Source organism: Heterodontus francisci, chromosome 1, assembly GCF_036365525.1.
Source record: "Heterodontus francisci isolate sHetFra1 chromosome 1, sHetFra1.hap1, whole genome shotgun sequence".
Lineage (NCBI taxonomy): Eukaryota > Metazoa > Chordata > Chondrichthyes > Heterodontiformes > Heterodontidae > Heterodontus > Heterodontus francisci.
The window spans coordinates 45374450-45397082 of NC_090371.1; the positions used below are offsets into that span (position 1 = coordinate 45374450).

The window sequence follows — 22633 nt, forward strand, 5'->3', positions numbered from 1 at the left end:
ATTTTTTTTTTCTCCCTGATTATTATTTCTAAAACCTTACCCACCACTGATGCTAAACTGACTGGCCTGTACTTACCAGGAATGTCCTTCTACCCTTTCTTGGATGATGGTGTCACATTTGCCATTCTCTAATCCTTTGGCACCTCCCCCATATCTAGGGAAGTTTGGAAGATTATGGCAAGCCCTTCCATGATCACCGCTCCCATTCCCTTTAGCAACCTGGGATGTAAGCTGACCAGACCAGGTGACTTATCCACTCTAAGCACAGCCAGGCCTTTCAGTACATCCTGCCTCTCAATTTTTAACCTATCCATTGCCTCTACCATTTCTGCTTCTACTGATATTTTGTCAGCATCCTTTTCCTGACTAAACAGCAATAGAAAGTACTCATTAAGTTGAGTATTGCTGAAAATAGAGACATGTTGTCGAAGCTTTTTGTCTTACACACACCAGAACAATCTGTAAGAATACCGATGTAAGGGAAAACAGCAACTTTATACTGTATGAGAAGAGAGTGCTGATTGACTGGCAAGTGAACTCTGGTAGAGGCGTTGCTATGGAGAATGGACCAGTTTAGGGTGACTAACTGTTAATTGTCAAGCTTTGTTTGAAATTTAAACCAGACAGCTTGATTCTGATTGGTCAAGGCATTGCCCTTAGGAATGAACCAGTGAATTGGCTGTCACTTATTTTGTTTAGCTGGAACAGGCGCAATGTTTGTACATGTTCTTTCTGTCTGCGAAGGGCCCCTGTGCATTAATATATGTAGCTTCCAGTATGTGCAAATGCGCCACACTGTGTGTCCTACTGACAATCTTAAATTAGTTGTCAGCGTAATCCTTAGCACACTGAGGATTTATTAGGAAATGTCCAATCGCAGAATCACTTCCAATGTTGAACACTGTTTTGAGTTTTGCAAGCACAGGCTGGTTGGGTATGGCCTGTATCTTGCCTTTTGCAAACAGCGGAAGGGACATTTTGTTTGATACGGTCCAGCAGTCTTTGGGACGTAAGGCCTATATACCTAGCATCACACTGGCATTTAAATTCATATATCACATTATTCATTTGTGTGATAGGCAGGTTTTGTTTGGCTCGACAGCAGCATCCTGTTAGTGACGAACACCACACTTGTTGCTACTGCATAGTAGCAGCGTGGAACAGCTAGCTGCACCTGTTGCTCAAATTTTTAGGATACATTACCCTTCCAAGACAATTTGAGGTAGACGGGGCACTTTTCAGGGCCAGAAATGACAGCCTTAGGCCTGTTCATAAGATTGAGTGTTTTACATAAATTTGGTACATTGGTATTCTTGCGGATTGTCCTGTTGAGTGCAAGACAAAAAGCTTCGACAACATGTCTCTATTTTCAGCAATACTTAAATTCTGTACTACCAAACAACTATTTGTACTCATTAATTATTTGAGCTTTGCCCTGTGCCTCTAAGCATATTTCGCCCTCTTTTCCCTATTGGGTCCCACCCCACCTCTTACTACCCACTTCTTTACATGCCAGTTGGAGATTCTTTTGGATTCCCTTTTATATGGACTGCTGTTCTATTCTTATATTCTCTCTTTGTCAGTCTTATTTTTCTCTTCAGCTGTCCTCTCAACTTATTGTGTTTGGCTTGGTTCTCGCTTGAAGAATTCACCTGACATGCATTATACACCCTCTTTTTTTTTTGTTTCATCATATTCTGTATCTCCCTTGTCATCCATGGAGCCCAGGCTTTGGTTCCTTACCCTTTGCCCTTGTCTGAATGTATCTAGCCTGTACCTGAAACATCTCCTTAAATGAGGAACTGAGAGAAATTAGTATTAATAAAGAAGTAGTACTCAAAATATTAACTGGAGTGAAGGTTGATAAATCCCCTGGATCAGATGAGCTACATCCCAGAGTGTTGAAGGAGGTGGCTATAGAGATAGTGGATGCATCGGTGGTTATCTTACAAAATTCCACAGATTCTGGAAAGGTTCCTGTAGACTGGAAAGTAGCAAATGTAACCCTATTTTTTTTTATTGTTCGTTTGGTGGATGTGGGCGTCGCTGGTTATGTGAGTATTTATTGTCCATCCCTAATTGCCCTTGAGAAGGTGGTGATGAGCTGCCTTCTTGCAGTCCTTGGAAGAAAGGAGGGAGAGAAAAAACAGGGAACTACAGACCTGTTTGACGTCCGTAGTAGGGAAATATTAGAATCTGTTACAAAGGATGTGATAACTAGACAGTTAGAAAATAATGATATGATGGGGGCAGAGTCAACATGGATTTATGAAAGGGAAATCATGTTTGACAAACTTGTTGGAATTTTTGAGGATGTTACTTGTAGCATAGATAAAGGAGAACCAGTGATTTGGTGTTTTTGGATTTTCAGAAGGCTCTTGATAAGGTTCCACACAGGAGGGTAGTAAACAAAGTAAGTGCACATGGGATTGGGGGTAATATACTGGTATGGACTGAGAATTTGTTAACGGACAGAAAACAGTGTAGGAATAAACGGGTCATTTTCAGGATGTTACTAGTGGGGTACCACATGGATCATGTTGGGGGCCACAGCTGTTCACAATCTATATAAATAATTTGAATGTGGGGACCAAATGTAATATTTCCAGATTTGCTGATGACACAAAACTAGGTGGGAATGTAAGTTGTGAGGAGGATGCAAAGAGGCTTTAAGGGGACTTGGACAGGCTAAGTGAATGTGCAAGAACATGGCAGATGGAATATGATGTGAATAATTGTGAAGTGATCCACTTTGGTAGAAACAAAGAGTATTTCTTAAATGATGAGAGGTTGGGAAGTGTTGCTGTCCAAAGGGGCCTGGGTGTCCTTGTTCATGAGTCACTAAAAGCTAGCATGCGAACATATGAATTAGGAGCAGGAGTAGGAATAGGCCACTCGGCCCCTCGAGCCTGCTCTGCCATTCAACAAGATCATGGCTGAACTCCACATTCCTGCCTACCCCCGATAACCTTTCACTCCCTTACTTATCAAGAATCTGTCTACCTCTGCCTTAAAAATAATATGAACATGCAGGTGCAGCAAACAATTAGAATTAGAACATTACAGCACAGTACAGGCCCTTCGGCCCTCGATGTTGCGCCGACCTGTGAAACCATCTGACCTACACTATTCCATTTTCATCCATATGTCCATCCAATGACCACTTAAGTGCCCTTAAAGTTGGCGAGTCTACTACTGTTGCAGGCAGGGCGTTCCACGCCCCTACTACTCTCTGAGTAAAGAAACTACCTCTAACATCTGTCCTATATCTTTCACCCCTCAACTTAAAGCTATGTCCCCTCATGTTTGCCATCACCATCCGAGGAAAAAGACTCTCACTATCCTCCCTATCTAACCCTCTGATTATCTTATCTCCTCCTCCTTCTCTCCAACGAAAACAACCTCAAGTCCCTCAGCCTTTCCTCGTAAGACCTTCCCTCCATACCAGGCAACATCCTAGTAAATCTCCTCTGCACCCTTTCCAAAGCTTCCACATCCTTCCTATAATGCGGTGACCAGAACTGCACGCAATACTCCAGGTGCGGTCTCACCAGAGTTTTGTACAGCTGCAGCATGACCTCGTGGCTCCGAAACTCGATCCCCCTACTAATAAAAGCTAACACACCATATGCCTTCTTAACAGCCCTATTAACCTGGGTAGCAGGTTAGGAAAAGCAAATGCTATGTTGGCCTTCATCACAAGGGGTTTTGAGTACAGGAACAAAGAGGTCTTGCTGCAATTGTGTAGAGCCTTGGTGAGACCGCACCTGGCGTATCGTGTACAGTTTTGGTCGCCTCATCTAAGGAAGCCTATACTTGGCATAGAGGGAGTGCAATGGAGGTTCACCAGACTAATCTCTGGGATGGCAGGATTGTCTTTTGAGGAAAGATTGAGGAAACTGGGCCTGTATTCTCCAGAGTTTCGAAGAATGAGAGTTAATCTCACTGAAACTTACAACAGTCTTACAGGGCGTGACAGGGTAGATGTAGATAGGATGTTTCCCTAGTTTGTGAGCCTAGAACCAGGGGACATAGTCTCAGAATAAGGGTAGGCCATTTAAGAATGAGATGAGGAGGAATTTCTTTTACTCTGAAGGTGGTGAATTTTTGGAATTCTTTACCCCAGAGGGCTGTGAAAGCTGAATCATTGAGCATATTCAAGACAGAAATCGATAGATATCCAGATACTAATGACATCAAGGGATACGGGGATAACCCAGGAAAGTGGTGTTGTTGTAGATGATCAGCCATGATCTAATTGAATGGTGGAGCAGGCTTGACGAGCTGAATAGCCTACTTCTGCTCCTGTGTTCCAATGTTCAAGATCACCCATTGTTCCATTACAGTTTTTCCTGTCCATCTTTGGTTCCATTTTATCCTGGCCAGATCCCCTCTCATCCCACTGAAGTTAGCCCTCTTCCAATTTAGAAGTTCTACTTTAGATTCTTCCTTGCTCTTCTCCAGCACCACATCCAGCAAGACCTCCTTCCGATTTGGACCGAGAACATACTGGGCAAGGAAGTTCTCCTGAACACATTTTGGAAATTCCTTCCTGGCCTTTCCCTTTGCTCTAACATTATTCAATCGATACCGCTGTATAGTTCTTGCACGTCTCTGTGGTTTCCCTCCAGATATGTTCCTCTATCTCTTTCGCACTATTTGGAGGCCTATTGAATACCCCAGTGGTGTGATCATACCTTTCCTGCTTCTCAATTCTAACCAAATAGATTCTGTCCTTGTCCTCTTTCAAACAACACAATGTCTTCCCTAACCAGTTCTTCCACCCCTCCTCCCTTTTTTCCTGCCCTACCTTTGCTGAACACTTTGTATCCTTGAATATTAAGTGCCTAGTCCTCAGTATTTTGACAATTTAGTGTTCTCTCATCTCTCTTGCAACTGTTCCAAATTGTGTCAGTACCAGCTCATACCCATGGGGCATAGATTTAAGGTAAGGGGCAGGAGGTTTAGAGGGGATTTGAGGAAAATATTTTTCACTCTGAGAGGGTGGTTGGAATCTGGAATGCACTGCCTGAAGAGGTGGTAGAGGCAGGAACCCTCACAACATTTAAGAGGTATTTAGATGAGCACTTGAAACACCATAGCATACAAGGCTACGGGCCAAATGCTGGAAAATGGGATTAGAATAGTTAGGTGCTTGATGGCCAGCACATACACGATGGGCCGAAGGGCCTGTTTCTATGCTGTATAACTCTATGACTCTACTCAGTGTAGATTTGGAGAAAAATGACACAATGTGACTGCCAGTGGGCTGGTGTGTAGTTGTGCCCTCCAAGGTAGCAAGCTAGTTAGAGATTGTGCTTTAACCATGGCATTGGAGTGTGGGGGGAGAGGGTGGGGGTAGGGGGAAAGGGCTGTTAAGTTCTGATAGCCGGCAATAGTACTGACTTAATTATTTTAGTTCCTCTTGCTTCAGAATTGTGTCCCCTGTTTGTTCTGTTGAAAGGCTGATGCTTCAATATTTAAAATGTTTTTCGCTTTTCTTGGCATCCCAAAATACGTCCTTGACTGATGCTGATCTGTTTCTCACATGATTCAAACCTCGAGTTTTGTACCTGGGTGAATACTCGGAATGCCGGCACCCAGATCAAGGGTCATACTGGTTATAATCTGACACAAAAATTTATTGTACTTGAATCCTTAAGTCCCTGTTGACTTTTCTCTGTCTCCTCAGCTGACTACATGCACGATTTCATTATGGAGAGTGTGGGTTTATCCTCCACTAGCTTCTCCAGTAATGGGACTAGCTGCCTGAAAAACCTGGTGAATAGCAGTCTCGCTTTGGACCTAAAGGATACCTCTCAAACCAGGTAACCATTTGATAGGTGTTACGAGCAAACAATAAGACAGCCTTTGCTTGATGTGGACTGGGAAAGAACCTTAAATTGTAATGAAAAAAAGCAAAATGGGAAGTGGGATATAAGTAAATGGAATGCATTGATGTTCCTATGAAGACTGTCAGTAAAGTGCTATCTGCTTCTAGCCCCTTTCTGCAGGCCATATTTTTTTCAGAAATAACAAGTGAGAAGAAAAAAATTCAAAATGAGCTGTTGTGGTGGTGATATACACACGAGAGTTATAGCTAATGTCGCAATTGTTGATCATGTCCTACAGTTTGTCACAAGTTCTGTTTGCATGACATGGTATGTTTATTAATTTAACTCTAAGATGCCCATCCATCCCTTCTCCTGAAGGCATTAGCTCAGTACTGTAGTATGGTTCTTTGCCATCTTCTGGTCTGCGTGGCCATTGTTCATGAGTTTAGACAGTGAGTGTCTGCAGTCCACTCAATTGTAGGTGGCAATACTATTGAGCCCGATTCTGTCCTCACTCGTGCCTAGTAATTGGGAGTGAGTACCATGGCCATTTTTTTCTCCTCCCTATGTTTGGGGGCTACTTAAATTAACACTTCCAGGCAGCTTTTATCCTTTTCTCTGCAGGCAATGAGTTTTTTTTTCCTCTGCTCGTGAGGCACTGACTTCTTGTTGTGGGATGGTTAGAGAGATACCAGGTAAAGGCCTGCTCGGGTCTGCAAATGAGACCCAACCCGAGCCTGACTGAGCCCCATCTGACTCTCACTCTGATCCCGACCCGACCCGAGTCCTTCCATTTTTTCCCCACGCTTGACCCGACCATCAGTTAACTTACCTTCCGTTTTTCCCTTTGTTCCTTACCTGCACAAGCTTAAAATAACTGTAACAAAACCACCTTTAAAGTCCAAAAAATAAATTAACATTAGAGTCACTTACCTGAGGTTGTGAGAGAACGTGTCCGATCCGGTCCGACCCATGCCGTCGGGTCCTGTTGGGTTCGGGTCGGATAGCAGGCCTTTAATACCAGGCACCCTAGTATACCTCACCCAAGATGTAATTCTTCATCTGGAAAACTGCAACAACTGTTTTTTCAACCTAAATGGCATCACATTCTGCTCTGCTGCTGCTCTCATCTGTTGACAGAGAACTTCAAGCTGGATTTGTAGGTAGTAATCAAGAGTGCATTTTCTCTTCCCTAACCCAGCTGTGCTGAGGCCAATCCGCATACTGGCTCAGATCAATTATCGCAACACAGAGTACTACCTTTCCTGTTATGTATAGCAGGGCCACTCCCTCAGTAAACTCAGCAAGCAAATCAAGGAGCCTAAATAGTGACTTTAAATGTGAGCATTACTGTTGTGTGAATTACATGCCAATTACACTAATGTGTCTGGAATGTTTTTTCTTTTTCATAGAATGATACAGCATAGAAGGAGGCCATTTAGCCCATTGTGCTTGTCCCTGTTCTTTGGAAGAGCTATCCAGTTAGTCCCACACCCCTGCTCTTTTCCCCACAGACCTACACATTTTCCTCTTTAAGTATTTATCCAATTCCCTTTCTGAAGGTTGTTATTTAATGTGCTTCTGCCACCCTTTAAGGCCGTGAATTCTAGATTGCAACAACTCACTGTGTAAATTTTTTTCCCTCATGTCTCCTGTGGTTCAAGTGCTTTCAGCTCTTAATTATGTCAACTCAGTGAAATGTGAAATATGTTTGGAGGTGGCAGCATCACATGGTATAAAGAGACTGTATAATTCATTCTGCTGTAGCCACTCCTTCAGGGCTTTGATTGTAGTTCTGTAGAATTAATTTACTCAGTGCACCGAGAGATTGTTAAAGCACCATTTAACTGTTGAGGTGTGCATTTTTATCCTTGTGCAATTTTTAAAATTGAAAATCTGTGGTGAAGACCCAAAGCCAAGGAATTAATAGGTAAGATGACTAACTCACAGGGAGGGGTGGCATAGTGGTAATCTCACTGGACTAGTAATCTAGATGCCTAGGCTAATGTTCTGGGGACATGGGTTCGAATCCCATCACAGCAGTTGGTGAAATTGATTCAATTAATAAATCTGAAATTAAAACCAATGGTTACCATGAAACCATTGTTGATTATTGTAAAAAACCCATCTAGTCAAGGAAATCTGATTTGGCCTACAGATGACTCCAGACCCACGGAAATGTGGTTGACTCTTAAAAAATGCCTTTTGACATGGCCTAAAAAGCCACTCAGTTGTATTAAAACTGCTACAAGGTGTAAGACAAGGAATGAAACCGGACGGACTACCTGGCATCGACCTAGCGGCAAACCCAGCCCTGTCGACCCTACAAAGTTCTCCTTACTAACATCTGGGGGTTTGTGCCAAAATTGAGGGAGCTGTCCGACAGACTAGCCTCACATGGTCATACTCACGGAATCATACCTTACAGACAATGTTCCTGACACCACCATCACCGTCCCTAGGTGCCACGGGTGGTGGCACAGTGATATACAGTTGGGAGGGAGTTGCCCTGACAGTCCTCAACATTAACTCCAGGAAGTCTCATGGCATCAGGTCAAACATAGGCAAGGAAACCTCCTGCTGATTATCACCTACCCTCCCACACCACCCCCCCCCTCCTCCCCCCACACCCTCAGGCTGATGAATCAGTCTTCTCCAAGTTGAACACCAACTGGAAGAAGAACTAATGGGGTAGCAAGGACACAGAATGTACTCTGGGTGGAGCACTTCAATATCCATCAACAAGTGTGGCTCGGTAGCACCACTACTGACCGGGCTGGCCAAGTCGTAAAGGAAAATTCTAGAGTCCATTATAAAAGATTTTATAGCACAGCACTTGGCGAAAACTGGTAGAATCGGACAGAGTCAGCATGGATTTACGAAAGGGAAATAAAGCTTGACAAATCTACTAGAATTCTTCAAGGATGTAACTAGTAGAGTTGATGAGGGAGAGCCAGTGGTCGTGGTTTATGTGAACTTTCAGAAGGCTTTTGACAAAGTCTCACATAAGAGATTAGCGTGTAAAATTAAAGCGCATGAGATTGAGGGTAGTGTATTGCGATGGATAGAAAATTGGTTGGCAGACAGGAAACAAAGAGTAGGAATAAACAGGTCTTTTTCCGAATGGCAGGCAGTGACTAGTGGGGTACCGCAGGGATCGGTGCTAGGACCCCAGCTATTCACAATATATATTAATGATTTGGATGAGGGAACTAAATGTAATATCTCCAAATTTGCAAATGACACAAAACTGGGTGGGAGGGTGAGTTGTGAGGGGGATGCAGAGAGGCTTCAGGGTGATTTGGACAAGTTGTGTGAGTGGGCAGATGCATGGCAGATGCAGTATAATGTGGATAAATGCGAGGTTATCCACTTTGGTAGCAAAAACAGGAAGACAGAACGGCTATAAACAGGGAGGAGAATATGCAACGAGACCTGGGTGTTTTTGTATACCAGTCACTGAAGGTAAGCATGCAGGTGCAACAGGCGGTAAAAAAGGCAAATGGTATGTTCGCCTTCATAGCGAGAGGATTCGAGTACAGGAGCAGGGATGTCTTGCAGCAGTTATACAGGGCCTTGGTGAGGCCACACCTGGAATATTGTGTGCAGTTTTGGTCTCCTTATCTGAGGAAGGATGTTCTTGCTATAGAGGGAGTGCAGCGAAGGTTTACCAGACTGATTCCTGGGATGGTGGGACTGACATATGAGGAGAGATTGAGTCGGTTAGGATTATATTCGCTGCAGTTCAGAAGAGTGAGGGGGGATCTCATAGAAACCTATAAAATTCTAACAGGACTTGACAGGGTAGATGCAGGAAGGATGTTCCCGATGGTGGGGGGAGTCCAGAACCAGGGGTCATTGTCTAAGGATACGGGGTAAACCTTTCAGGACTGAGATGAGGAGAAATTACTTCACCCAGAGAGTGGTGAGCCTGTGAAATTCGCTACCACGGAAAGCAGTTGAGGCCAAAACATTGTATGTTTTCAAGAAGGAGTTAGATATAGCTCTTGGGTCTAAAGGGATCAAGGGCTATGGGGAGAAAGCGGGAACAGGTTACTGAGTTGGATGATCAGCCATGATCATAATGAATGGTGGAGCAGGCTCGAAGGGCCAAATGGCCTACTCCTGCTCTTATTTTCTATGTTTCGATGACATAGCTGCTAGACTGGGCCTGCAGCAGGTGGTGAGTGAACCAACAAGAGGGAAAAACCTACTTGACCTCGTCGTCACCAATCTACCTGTCGCAGATGCATCTGTACTTGACAGTACTGGTAGTAGTGACCACCGCATAGTCATTGTGGAGATGAAGTCCCATCTTCACATTGAGGATACCCACTATCATGTTATGTGGCACTACCACTGTGCTAAATGGGATAGATTTTGACAGTCTAGCAACTCAAAACTGGACATCCAGGAGGTGCTGTGGGCCATCATCATCAGCAGAATTGTATTCAACCACAATCTGTCACCTCATGGCCCAGCATATTCCCACTCTACCATTACCATCAAGCTGGGAAACTAACCCTGGTTCAATGAAGAGTGCAGGAAGGCATGCCAGGAGCAGTATCAGGCATATCTAAAAATGAGGTGTCAACCAGATGAATCTACAACACAGGACGACTTGCATGCCAAACAGCGTAAGCAGCATGTGATAGACAGAGCTAAGCGATCCCACAACCAACCGATCATATCTAAGCTCTGAAGTCCTGCCACATCCAGTCGTGAATGGTGGTGGACGATTAAACAACTAACCGGATGAGGTGGCTTCACAAATATCCCCCATCCTCAATGATGGGGGAGCCCAGCATATCAGTGCAAAAGACAAGGCTGAAACATTTGCATCCATCTTCAGCCTGAAGTGCCGAGTCGATGACACATCTCCGCCTCCTCCTGAGGTCCCCAGATGCCAGTTTTCAGCCAATCTGATTCACTCCACATGATATCAAGAAACGGCTGAAGGCACAGGATACTGCAAAGGCTATGGGCCCTGACAACATTCTGGCAATAGTACTGAAAACTTGTGCACCAGAACTAGCTGCCCCCCTAGCCAAGTACAGCTACAACACTGGCATCCACCTGGCAGTGTGGAAAATTGCCCAAGCATGTCTTGTTCGTAAAAAGCAGGACAAGTCCAACCCAGCCAATTACCACACTCTCAGCCTACTCTCAATCATCAGCAAAGTGATGGAAGTTGTCGTTAACCGTAAAGCCTGGCTACCCGACCCGAACCCGACTAGACCCGACTGCATGTGTCGAGGTTGGGTTGGGTCGAAATTCTAAGTCCAGCGTTCAGGCTCGGGTCGGGGCGGGCCGGGCCTGACAGTGCTGCTTCCTGGAAGTCACGGGATCACGCTTACCCATGATTCCCCACAACTCCAGCTGCAGGAATAGCCTGATGCTGGAACGGATGAAGGATATTCTTGTTGGTTCAGGCGCGAAAAAAATTAAAGGGCTTGGTTCGGGTTGGCTGTGGTCGGGTTGGGCCAGGGTCGGGTTTTAATTTTATACCTGAGTCGGTCTTTAGTCAACAGTGCTATCAAGCGGCACTTGCTCAGCAATAACCTGCTCAATGGCGTTCAGTTTGGGTTCCTCCAGGGCCACTTAGCTCCTGACCTCATTACAGCCTTGGTCTGAACATGGACCAAAGAGCTGAACTCCAGAGGTGAAGTGAGAGTGACCGCTCTTGACATCCAGGCAGCATGTGACCAAGTATGGCATCAAGGAGCGCGAGCAAAACTGGAGTCAATGGGAATCGTGGGGGAAACGCTCCGCTGATTGCAGTCACTCCTAGTGCAAAGGAAGATGGTTGTGATTGTTGGAGGTCAGTCATCTCTGTCCCAGGACATCACTGCAGGAGTTTCTCAGGGTAGTGTCCTAGGCCCAGCCATCTTCAGCTGCTTCATCAATGACCTTCCCTCCATCGTATGGTCAGAAGTGGGGATGTTTTCTGTTGATTGCACAATGTTCAGCAGCATTTGCGACTCCTCAGATACTGAAATAGCCTGTGTTAGATGCAGCTAGACCCAGACAACATCCAGGCTTGGGCTGATAAGTGACAAGTAACATTTGTGCCATACAAGTGCCGAGCAATGACCATCTCAAACAAGAGAGAATCTAACCATCTCCCCTTGATGTTCAATGGCATTACCATCACTGAATCCCCCACTATCAACATCCTGATGGTTACCGCTGGAGTAGCCATATAAATACTCTGACTACAAGAGCAGGTCAGAGGCTGGGAATTCTGTGGTGAGTAACTCACCACCTGATTCCCTAAAGCATGTCCACCATCTACAAGACACGTCAGGAGTTTGATGGCATACTCTCCACTTGCCTGGATGGGTGCAGCTTCCACAACACTCAAGAAGCTTGACACCATCCAGAACAAAGCAGCTTGCTTGATTGACACCCATCCACCACCTTCAGCATTCACTCCCTTCACCACCGATGCACAGTAAGTAGCAGCAGTATATACCATCTACAAGATGCACTGCAGAAACTCACCAAGCCTCCTATGACAGCACCTTCCAAACCCACAAACTCTGCCATCTAGAAGGACAAGGGCAGCAGATGCATGGAACACCACCACCAGCAAGTTCCCCTCCAAGTCCCATACACTGTACATAGTTCTGATCACCACACTATAGGAAGGATGTGATTGCACTGGAGATTCACCAGGATGTTGCCTGGGCTGGAGCATTTCAGCTATGAGGAAAGACTGGGGTTGGATTCCTTAGAGCAGAGAAGGTTGATTGAGTTATACAAAATGATGAGGGGCATTGATAGCATAGATAGGAAGAAACTTTTTCCCTTAGCAGAGGGGTCAGTAACCAGGGGGCATAGATTTAAGGGAAGGAACAGGAGGTTTAGAGGGGATTTGAGGAAAATAATTTTCACCCAGAGGGTGGTTGGAATCTGGAACACACTGCCTGAAAGGATGGTAGAGGCAGGAACCCATAACATTTAAGAAGTATTTAGATGAGCACTTGAAACACCATAGCATACAAGGCTACAGGCCAAATGCTGGAAAATGGGATAAGAATAGATAGGTGCTTGATGGCTGGCACAGACACGATGGGACAAAGGCCTGTTTCTGTGCTCTATAACTCTATGACTATGACTCTATGACAGCATCCTGACTTGGAACTATTTCGCCGTTCCTTCACTGTCGCTGGGTCAAAATCCTGGAACTCCCTTCCTAACAGCACTGTGGGTGTACCTACACCCCAAGAACTGCAGCGGTTCAAGAAGGCAGCTCACCACCATCTTCTCAAGGGCAATTGGGGATGGGCAATAAGTGCTGGCCTTGCCAGTGACCCCCACATCCCATGAGCAAATATCAAAAAAAATTGGCAAGTAATAATTCGTCAACACCAAGCTTGGTGGTATCTGTGTTCAGTTGCTATGAAGTCCACAAACTTTTTCTTCCACTCTGATTGATTGTTGAATTCATCTCATGCACCAATGTCTAAGATTTTGTCCTCATAGCTGCATTTATGCATCATAGAGCCTTGGGGGTGGTCACTTACCAAGTTTAGGTCCATTTGACCATTATTTACCATATATCTCAAGCTGTGCATATTAATAGATCTCTCTGTCCTGATTTAGGATTTCTCTACCAATTACGTTAAAGTGCTAAGAATGACCCTTTCAAAACTCTTAGCTCAAAGAATTCAAACTGGCCAGACTAAGAAAAAGGACTATTCATAAGCAGAACTGAGTTGCTTGGGTTTCAAGGGCCAGATTGACCAGGACAAGGGACAGAGGTTGGACGTGCTGCTCTAATGCCTTATGCTGCTCAGTCTGTTTTTACGAACAATTCATGATGATGCCTGATACTTGATCAACTGTTCTTGCTTTATCTTGGCATGGACTCCATGGGATGAATGACCTCCTTCTGTGCCATAAATGACTCTGTGACTGTTCCTGAATTATTAATGAGTGAACACCAGTGTCTAGTTTGAAATGTTTCCCTATTTAAATCCCTGGGTTCAGTTGCCTGTCTCAGTGCCATTTCGAGTCTGTGGTGTGCCTCTTCGAGTCTGTGGTGTGCCTCTTCTCTGGGTGGCATGAAGAGGTTAGAAAGGAGTTCATGTAATTTTTCTCAGAATTAATAAATTCATGGTTTCAACTACAGTACTAGAAAAGAGTGCTTGAATTCATTTCTGCATTTTGAAAAAGACTAAGAAGTCTCCTAACTTTCTAATTTTTAGAATGTTTTAATAATTTTCTCCCTTTGTCTTAACCTTTAATTTTCCCCTGTTCTGCTTTCATTTTTTTGTCTCTCCCCGTCATTGTTTACGATTCTGGGACTCTACAGTTTGAGCCTCCAAGTGTGGCTGTTTTAAGACGTCCTGTCCTAACCTCTTAGTGTTGGTTTCTGTGTGTTTTTATCTTTCGGTAAGGGATTGATGCTCTGAAACCAGTATAATCCTGACGCCCCTTCCCAAGAGAATTACTCAAAACCTTTGTTGATCTCCATACTGGGAGACAAGATATTACATTAGCAGGTGGGGGAGGAAGCCAGTTTGTCAGAAAAGTGCATCAAGAACTTCAGGTGACTATGCACAGCACATTCATGACGACTATTGTTGAACTAATAAAGTTAACTGTGCACAAATAGAACTTAAAACTAAGTCTGTCAAAGAGTTCCGAATGGATCAGACTTTTAGGCCAGTGGGGTTGGGGAGAAAGAAAGACAAACTTGCATTAATATAGTGCTTTTCATGACCACTGGACGTCTCAAAACACTTTAGCCAAAGAAGTACTTTTTGAAGTGTAGTTTTTTTTATTTGTTCATGGGATGTGGGCATTGCTGTCTAGGCCAATATTTATTGCCCACCCCTGATGCACTTGAGAAGGTGGTGGTGAGCTGCCATCTTGAACTGCTGTAGTCCTGTTGTAATGTAGGAAAAGGCAGGATAAGCGGTCCACATGTGGACTGAAGTCTGCTCGTGTTTTATTTCAAATTTGTTCCTTCTGACGTGGACACTGTTCAGAGGTATAGTTCTACCAGCATTCCAGTACCATACCAAGTAGAATCATAGAACAATGCAGCACAGAAGGAGGCCATTCAACCCATAGTCCCACTCCCCATTGTTTATGTGTGAACTTTAAATAGAGAGTGCTGGAAATCTGTTTGATATTGGAACATGACAGATGAACCTGATCTGTTCTCTGATCCAATCCACACACAAAAATTTTCATCATAGATGATTGGGAACCAGAAACCTGACAAACTAGGGTCTGAATCTGAGTTTTTCCTGGTTTGTTTAGTTGCTTTACAATATTTTCCTCTTTAATGCTTAGTTTTTTTCTCTTTTTTTAGCTTTGTGCTTGCAATAAACGATTTGACGTCTGAGCGGACAGCAGCCGAGAACAGAAGTCAGACAGTTGTAATTAGTGACCTGTCTAAGAAACTGACCGAAACCGTCATTCTGGAAAAGTCTCTGGAAAAGTGAGTGCCGAAGTTGAGTGCTCCTTTATTCCTGTTGTTTGTTTCTTCACCCTTTTTTCTGATAGTGTAGACTCCTTCTTGGAATAGTTCTACAAGAGTTGGTATTTGACTCTCCCTACTGGCCATTGTTAGTTTGTGAGCCTTGAATGAATGTTAGAAGGCCATTTGACCAGGGTGTCACAGCCAAGCCCAATTCTGCCCTTGCCTAAAGTCCAAATCCACACATACCTCCCCTCACTTTTATTCCCTTAAATTGGGTATTGATGTCAGTTATATAAACATATGAACTAGGGGCAGGAGTAGGCTATTTGGCCCCTCAAGCCTGCTGTGCCATTCTGTTATATCATGGCTGATCTGTTTATGGACTCAACTCTGCTTTCCTGCTTAACCCCGTTACCCTTTGACTTCCTTGTTTGTCAAGAATCTGTCCACCTCTGCCTTAAAAAAATTCAATGACCCTGTCACCACCACTCTCCGGGGAAGAGAGTTCCACAGACTCTCAACCTTCTGAGAGAAAAATATTTCTCCTCATCTCTGTCTTAAATATGTAAATTATGGCAGTGGTGGGATTCAAACCCACACCTCCAAACAGATTGGAGCCTAAATTCAGTGCTTTAGACCACTCAGCCACACTATCACAGTTGTATCTGCCTCAGTGCTTGAGATTGGCTAACAGCGCAAACAGGGAATCGCACTACAGACCTTCCCCGACTTGTTTGACCGCTGCGGAGTCAATGTTATGTGCTGTTATGCCCATATCCTAATTCTCACCAAGTACTGCTCACCGCTCACCCATTACCCATTTGCTTGTTGACCTATATTGGCTCCCAGTCCCTGAATGCCTGCATTTTAAAACTCTCTCACCCTTGTGTTCACATCCCTCCAATGCCTAACCCTTCCCTATCACTTTAACCTCCTCCAGTCCTATAACCTTCCAAGATCTCTGCATTCCTCCAACTCCTATCTCTTGTGCATCCCCACCATTGACTGTTATCTAGGCCCTAAACTCTGGAATTCCCTCCCTAAACCTTTCCACCCCTCTCTTCTCCGTTAAGGTATTCCTTAAAATCTACCTCTTTGAGCTTTTAATTGCCCATCCTAATATCTCCTTATGTGGCCCAGTGTACAATTTTTGCTTCATCATGCTCCTGTGTAGCATCTTGGGATGTTTTTACTACACTAAAGGTTCTATAAGACTTAATGGGCCAAATGGCCCTCTTCTGTAGTATATTGTTCTATGATCCTTTTTTGTTCCATATAAATGCAAGTTGTTAAATTGAAGTACATGCGTGATTCAAGCTCAGTGATATTTAGTTTCATCATGATACTGGAGTATTTATATACTTTTTAAAACTTGTCTGGACATGAGGGTTTTAGTTTTTCTGAAATCCATCTGATTCCAATATATTTGCTGTGTTTTTTTATTCTTGTGTTTTTCATTGTATGCTTGTTTAACTGAGTTCTAAATTTTTTTCGCCATTTTGACTCCTTGTTGTGACGTTTGCTGGCTCTTAATTTTGTTACATAATCCAGTCAAAATTTCACTTAGTCTGTCTTAATTTTAACTTTGACCTTGTTTATATATTTGTTATTTCTTTTAATTTATTCATGGGATATGAGCAAGGCCAGCATTTATTGCCTATCTGTAATAGCCCTTGAGGCGGTGGTGAGCCGCCTTCCTGAACCGCTGCAGTCTATGTAGATAATAGCAATTTTGATACAACCAAGTGACTTTCTACGCCACTTAAGAGGACAGTTAATAGTCAAACCACATTGCAGTGGGTGTAGCGGACGGTGGGTTTCCTTCCATAAAGGACATTAGTGAACCAGTTGGGTTTTTACGACAATCCAGTAGTTGCATGGTCACCATTACTGACACAAGCTTTTTATTCCAAATTTATTTAATTGAATTAAATTTGCTGTGACAGGATTTGAATTTGTGTCCAGGCTTCTGGATTACTAGTCCAGTAACATAACCACTGTGCTACTGTACCTGATATGTGATTTATGCTAACTTGTCTGAGTTTAGATTCCTTTTAAAATGAAGCTGTTGAAAGTTGTCTGTGAATGGACCAAGTTGAAATTTTACAGCAGGTATGAAGTCTGGATTATGCCTTATGGATGTTAAGACCTGCTTTTCACCTTGCCAGTTCCCACCCATCCAAAAAACATGACGAGGTTGAGTAATCTCTGTCTGCTTGGCAATCCCTGTGAATTTAAAAATAACTAAGATAGTAGATGGCCCTTTCACCTCAACTGCCAAAATTTGATACCAGCCCTGAATGATGAGACGAAAACTTTCTTTCTCTGATGGCTGTAAAGTTTCTAAGTTTAGGCAGCTTACAGCATAATTTTTTTAAATTCATTCATGGGATGTGGGCATTGCTGGCTAGGCCAGCATTTATTGCCCATCCCTAATTTCCCTTGAGAAGGTGGTGGTGAGCTGCTTTCTTGAACTGCTGCAGTCCTTGGGGTGTAGGCACATAAAACATGAAATTCAGTAATTAGCCCTTCAGGTCTGCTCTACCCAGAGCCTGAATGTGAAGCAGCATTGACTTCCCACAACCTGTTGTTATACCTAAAACCATTTAGCATCTGTCTTTTTGTTATTTGTTCATGGGATGTGGGCATCGCTGGCAAGGCCAGCATTTATTACCCATCCCTAATTTCCTTGAGAATGGATTGGTGAGCCGTTGCCTTGAACTGCTGCAGTCCATGTGGTGCAGTTGCACCGACAGTGCCTCGGCAAGTTACTGCAGTGCATCTAGTAAATGGTACACATTACTGTCACTGCGCCACTGAGGAGGGAGTGAATATTTAAGGTAGTAGATGGGGTGCCAGTCAATTGGGTTGTTTTCTGCTGGATGGTGTTGAGCTCCTGCAGCAATGTCCTCAGGCTGAGATGATTGGCCTCCAACAACCACAGTGATCTTCCTTGGTGCTAGGTATAACTCCAGCCATTGAAGATTTTCTCCCCTGATTTCCATTGACATCAGTTTTACTCAAGCTCCTTGACTCCACACTTAGTCAGATGCCGCGTCAAGGGCAGTCATTCTCACCTCACCTCTGGAATTTAGCTCTTTTGTCCACATTTGGACCAAGGCACTAATGAGGTCTGGAGCCGAGTGGTCTTGCTGGAACTCAAACTGAACATTTGTGAACAGGTTAATAGTGAATTGTTGTTGTCGTCTTCATCGTTAGTCCCTCGAAACAAGGATGACGTCTGCCAGGCTTCATGATTTGTGACTCAGCAGGCCAATCTGGTGCCACAGGTCTTTGGGCAGAGAGGCCAAGAATTGCCATGAGGAAGTAGGGAGAGGGGGTTCTCAAGCCAGGCTTCTGCTCTCCTTTTGCTTTCATCACTTCTCTGCAGCAGATAGTTTATTAGTAAGTGCCACTTGATGGCACTTTTGACAGCTTCCATCGATCTGATTGTTGAGAGTAGACTGATAGGGCGTTAACTGGCTGGATTGTGTTTGTCCTGCTTTTGTGGATGGGACATACCTGGGCAATTTTCCATATTGTCAGGTAGATGCCAGTGTTGCAGCTGAAACGGCTAGGCTAGGGGCACGGCTAGTTTTGGAGCACAAGCCTTCGTATTATATTGGGATGTTGTCAGGGCCCATAGCCTTTGCTGTATCCAGTGCTTTCAGCTGTTATCAAGTGGAGTGAATTGAAATAGCTGAAAACTATCTTCTGTTATGGTGAGGACCTCAGGAGGAGGCCAAGATGGATCATCTCCTCCTGAAAAATTAACCATTGACATTAATATTTCTAACCTCTCTCGAGACTTGTGGACATTTTATTTGCATCCTCTAATCCCTCGGTTGTGGAATTTCCTCTTTAAGCCTCTGCATCTCACTACTTCTCTCTCTGCCTCTTGCCCTCTCCTCCTGAAGATGCTCCTTAAAACCTACCTCTTTGACCAAGCTTGGCTATCCTAATATCTTCTGATGTAGCTCAGTGATAACACTCCTGTAAGCACCTTGGGACATTTTACTACTTTAAAGGCTCCGTCTAAATGCATGTTACTATTGTTGCCTCAACTAAATTCAGTTCTAACCTAAGAATGGTTGGTGGGCAAAATAGAAACATTGAACTGGTGCAGTTGGAGATGACTTTATCTGAGGTAATTGGCTAATTACACATTTGTTGTGTCACAGGTAATCCTTTGCAGAGGACATCATTGTCCCTCAGCTGCATGCATTATCTTGCCTGTTAATGTTTAGTTTAGTTTAGTTTAGAGATACAGCACTGAAACAGGCCCTTCGGCCCACCGAGTCTGTGCCGACCATCAACCACCCATTTATACTAATCCTACACTAATCCCATATTCCTACCACATCCCCACCTGTCCCTATATTTCCCTACCACCTACCTATACTAGGGGCAATTTATAATGGCCAATTAACCTATCAACCTGCAAGTCTTTGGCATGTAGGAGGAAACCGGAGCACCCGGAGGAAACCCACGCAGACACAGGGAGAACTTGCAAACTCCACGCAGGCAGTACCCGGAATTGAACCCGGGTCGCTGGAGCTGTGAGGCTGCGGTGCTAACCACTGTGCCACTGTGCTGCCTAATATGTCTAATATGATAGTCAGCATTGATGTGAAAATTAAAACCACGCTTCTACATTGCAGATCAGAAGCAAAGCCACAGGGTTATGGATTTGATTGAAGATTGGATGGAATTGGGGAAAATGCCAGTACAAATTCTGGAATCCTGTGTAATTTAAAAAAAATTGAATTTGGCTTAATCGGTCACTGGAAACCAGTGTTTGTAATTAATAAATAAACAGAATTGAGAATGTGTTCCCAGAAATACTGGTAAAGGTTTCTAAATCACAAAGCAAATTGAATTTTATTTATTTTGTCATGGCAAACTTAACTGGCCCATAAAATAATTCATAAGATAGTGACATTGGAACAGGAATTTTGAACTATAAAAGAGAAAAAAACTTGTATTTATAACACTTGCTCATTCTGTCAGGATGCCTAGAAGTGCTTCACAGTCAAATAATTACACTTCAGGTGCAGTCTCTGTTGTTAGGTAAGCATGGTTTTGCTGTGTGGTTTATGATGGAATCTGAACCCATGATTAGATTAATCTTGCAATTCAAGACATCCATTATAAGGTATCAAGTATGACTGATTAAATTGAGTGACTAACAGTCTGTTTCCTGTTGAGATAACTGAAATATCCAGTGCTAGCAGACATAATATGTTTGCGAATTTTGAAAAAAAACTATTTTGTTTGTTTTTCAAGCACAGAGCAACTGGACAGTTTGATACTTAATGTGCTGTAGCAGTAGATTTTGAAGCTCACGTGATAATTGTGTGTGAATTGTATTGCTACAATGATAGTTTACCTCCACTAGAGGGAGTGCTACTACTTTCCCTGGCAGCTGAGGGCCTCTTGTGGCGAGATGGAGTTTATCAAATCAAAACCATCAGCTACATCGTGCAAACAATGGAAAAATATTCCCTTAGTTCTGTAATTAATATGGGTTTCTTAGAGTTATTTACAGCATGGAAGGAGGCCATCTGTGTTTTGAGAGTTGCATTCAATGACAACTTGTATTTATTTCATGTCTTTAATATGGTCATACATTCTAAGACACTTCATAATGTTACCGAGCAAAATTTGACACCATGTCACATAAAGAGATATTGGGACAGGTGACCAGAAGCTCGGTCAAAGAGCTAGGTTTTAAAGAGCAGCTTAAGGAGACGGAGAGGTTTTAGGGGGGGGGAATTCCAGAGCTCAGGGCCTAGGCAGCAGAAGGCACGACCATCAATGGTGAAGTGATGAAAATCAGAGATACGCAAGAGGCCAGAATTGGATGAGTGCACAGATCTTGAAGGATTGTAGGGCTGGAGGAGGTCACAGAGATAGGGAGGAGTGAGGCCATGGAGGGATTTGAGAATTTTAAAATGGAGGTGCTTGAGGGTTGGGAGCCAGTGTAGATCAGTGAGCTCTCTACCTCAGAGGGTTGTGAATGCTCCATCATTGAATATGTTCAAGGCTGAGATAGGGATAGACAGATTTTTGATCTCAGGGAATCAAGGGATATGGGGAGCGGGCAGGAAATTGGAAGTGAGGCAGAAGATCAGCCAGAATTGTATTGAATGGCAGAGCAGGCTTGAGGGGCCGAATGGAATAAAAACAGGAAATGCTGGAAATACTCAGCATGTCTGGCAGCATCTGTGGGGAGCAGAACAGAGTTAACGAAGGTCACAGGCCTGAAATATTAACTCTGTTTCTTTCTTCACAGTTGCTGCCAGACCTGCTGAGTATTTCCAGCATTTTCTGTTATTTCAAACTTCTGGCATCTGCAGTATTTTGCTTTTGTGTCAAAGGGCCATATAGTTTAGCCCTGCTCCTATCTCTTCTGTTCTTATGTTCATATGAGCACAGGGGTGATAGGTGAATGAGACTTGATGTGTGTTATCATATGGGCAGCTGGAATTTGGATGAGCTTGTGTTTACAGAGGGTGCAAGGTGGGCAGCCAGCCATGGGAGCATTGGAATAGTCGAGTCTAGAGGTAACACAAGCATGGATGTAGGTTTCAATGGCAGAGAAGCTTAGGCAGGGTGGAGATGGGTGTATTACAGAGGAGGAAGTAGGTGTAGAGGATATGTAGTTGGAAGCTTAACACAAGGTCAAATATGATGAGGTTACAAAAAGTTTAATTCAGCCTCAGACTGGCCAGCGAGAGGGACGGAGTCAGTGCTGGGGATTCAGTCTTCAGTCTTTCCAATAAAAAAAGACTTGCATTTGTACAGCTCCTTTCATTACCACCGGATGTCTCAAAGCACTTTACAGTCAATGAATTACTTTTGAAGTGTAGTCACTGTTGTAATGTAGGAAATGCGGTAGCCAATTTGCACACAGCAAACACGCACAAACAGCAATGTGATAATGACCAGATAATCTGTTTTTGTGATGTTGATTGAGGGATAAATATTGGCCAGGACATCAGGAATAAAACCCCTGCTCTTCAAAATAGTGCCATGGATCTCTTACATCTACCTGGGCAGGCAGATGAGGCCTAAGTTTAATGTCTCATCTGAAAAACAGCACCCCCGAAAGTGCAGCACTCCTTCTGTACTGCACTGAAGTGTCAGCCTTGATTTTTGTACACAAATCCTAGAGTGGGACTGGAACCTGGAACTTTTTGATTCGGAGGCGAGAGTGCTCCCAGCTGAGCCACAACAGACAATTTTAATTGTATAATTGGAGGATATTTCTGCTCATTGAATAGTGGATGTTGGATAAGCAGCGTGACAAATCAGAGGCAGCGGACTGGTTAAGAAAGGTGATAGTGAGGTAGAACTG

At 43.7% G+C, this 22633-nt stretch overlaps 1 protein-coding gene across 2 annotated transcripts in view; it reads left to right on the top strand.

Annotated features, from left to right (window-relative positions):
- The window catches only part of haus1 (HAUS augmin-like complex, subunit 1), a 79072-nt gene that overhangs the window by 20316 nt on the left and 36123 nt on the right, over positions 1–22633 (top strand). For both annotated transcript variants that reach the window (XM_068029998.1, XM_068029991.1), the window contains exons 3-4: positions 5693–5828; positions 15163–15291. In XM_068029998.1, the coding sequence (XP_067886099.1) occupies positions 5693–5828; positions 15163–15291 (265 nt within the window). The remainder of the gene's footprint in view (positions 1–5692; positions 5829–15162; positions 15292–22633) is intronic.